Source organism: Aegilops tauschii, chromosome 6, assembly GCF_002575655.3.
Source record: "Aegilops tauschii subsp. strangulata cultivar AL8/78 chromosome 6, Aet v6.0, whole genome shotgun sequence".
Classification (NCBI taxonomy): domain Eukaryota; kingdom Viridiplantae; phylum Streptophyta; class Magnoliopsida; order Poales; family Poaceae; genus Aegilops; species Aegilops tauschii.
The window spans coordinates 183,013,186-183,014,767 of NC_053040.3; the positions used below are offsets into that span (position 1 = coordinate 183,013,186).

Here is a 1,582-nt window from a genome sequence, read left to right on the forward strand (position 1 = left end):
GTAAACCATATGTTTTAGTTCTTTAGTATTATTAATGTTCATATTGTTCATATATTTTATAATGGATTTGAATTCTTTTTGCAAAAAAAGTTCATATCTTTTTATTAAATTGGTCAAAATTCAGGTAGTTTGATTTTTGAAAGGGAAAAAAAAAATCTATGCGTCCCATATTTTGGAATGGAGAGTACTTGGTGCATATCATATATAGCCACTTCAATTTCGTCATTATGCATATAAATATAAATTTACATCAAACTAAAAACACGTAAATAAACCATGTTTCTACCTTCCGATATCCGAATAATTAATAGGACTATATTAAAAAAAATACATTTCTGCATAGCCCTGTCTACGGGAGAATATCAGATGCTCCGGTAGCACCTGATCTTAGGTGCTCCGGTAGCATCTCGGCCATTGGATCGTGATCCAACAGGCAAGATTCACAGGATGTGGATTCAAGTGTCATTTTAAAAATGTTTTGAGGTTTTTTACAAAATTCGCATTGACCAAATGTTGTCCATGCGATTGATGATCCAACGGCCAAGATGCACTGGGAGCACCTTATATCAGGTGCTACCGAAGCACCTGATATTCTCCCCCCTGTCTACGTATATCCGCATGCAGCGCTGATCGCCGGCACCCGCGTTGGCTTTGGTTGCAGCAGCTCACGCCGACCCGCGCTCATCGCCTACGGCGCTGATCTTCACCTCGACGATGCGCGGCTTCTTGGTCCCGGGCGGCGGCAGCTTCTCCACGGTAACGGAGAGCACGCCGTCCCTGTACTCGGCGCGGATGCTGTCCAGGTCGGCGCTCTCCGGCGGCGGGTACCGGATCCGCTCGAACTTGCCCGTCGCCTCCGCTGCGGCGGGGTGCTCGCACTCGCCGGTGATGACGAGGACGTTGCCGTCCTCGACCTGGACCCGGACGTCGGCGGGGCTGACACCGGCAGGCACGTCGACGGCCAGGACGAGCGCGCCGGACGGGAGCTCCTCGACTTCCATCTTAGGCACGGGGACGCTGGTGCTGGCCGTGGCCCTGCGTTCGCGCGTCGGCTGATTGAGCTGCGGCGCGTCGTCCTTCAACACCTTGAACGCCATCGCGGACACCGAGTTGGCGAAGTCCCCATAGCCACCAAAGCCACCAAAGTTGCCGAATCCGCCGAACGACATCGCGTTGAGATTGGTTGGCATTTGCTACCGCTGGCGACCTGTATATATGTATCTTGTTCGATCGAGTAGATAAGCACCCATTACAGATCCGGTCGTTTGGATGCGGTCCAAACCGACTTAGTTAGTTCCTTGGGATCAGGATGGATTTCTGCGATTAGGTTGTTACAATCCGACTTGATAATCTAACTAGTCTCGTCGGACTGGAATATAAGTCGAACATGAATTTTTAAATCTTTAAATTGACTATCAAAATGTGTGTTACTATGCTTAAAGAAAATACCTTTGGATTCGTTCTCGAGTGAAGTTTCAAGACATATGTTTTTACTGTGTATTACACATGTCTCGTTGCTTAAATGAAAGACCTAAAAACATGTACGTACTCACTTATATTCCCATTCAAAGGGATTACTGAA

The 1,582-nt window shown here is 47.5% G+C and overlaps 1 protein-coding gene across 1 annotated transcript; it reads right to left on the reverse strand.

The window, feature by feature from the left end:
* Nucleotides 1-665: 665 nt before the first annotated feature.
* Nucleotides 666-1,169, reverse strand: LOC109775301 (19.0 kDa class II heat shock protein-like). Its single transcript, XM_020334050.1, has one exon. It carries the CDS (start codon nt 1,167-1,169, stop codon nt 666-668), a length of 504 nt encoding a protein of 167 aa, XP_020189639.1.
* Between the last annotated feature and the right edge of the window lie 413 nt (nt 1,170-1,582).

Excerpts from the sequence above, each read along its gene's own strand:
- LOC109775301 (XM_020334050.1), bottom strand. The coding sequence starts at position 1,169 with ATGTCGTTCGGCGGATTCGGCAACTTTGGTGGCTTTGGTGGCTATGGG.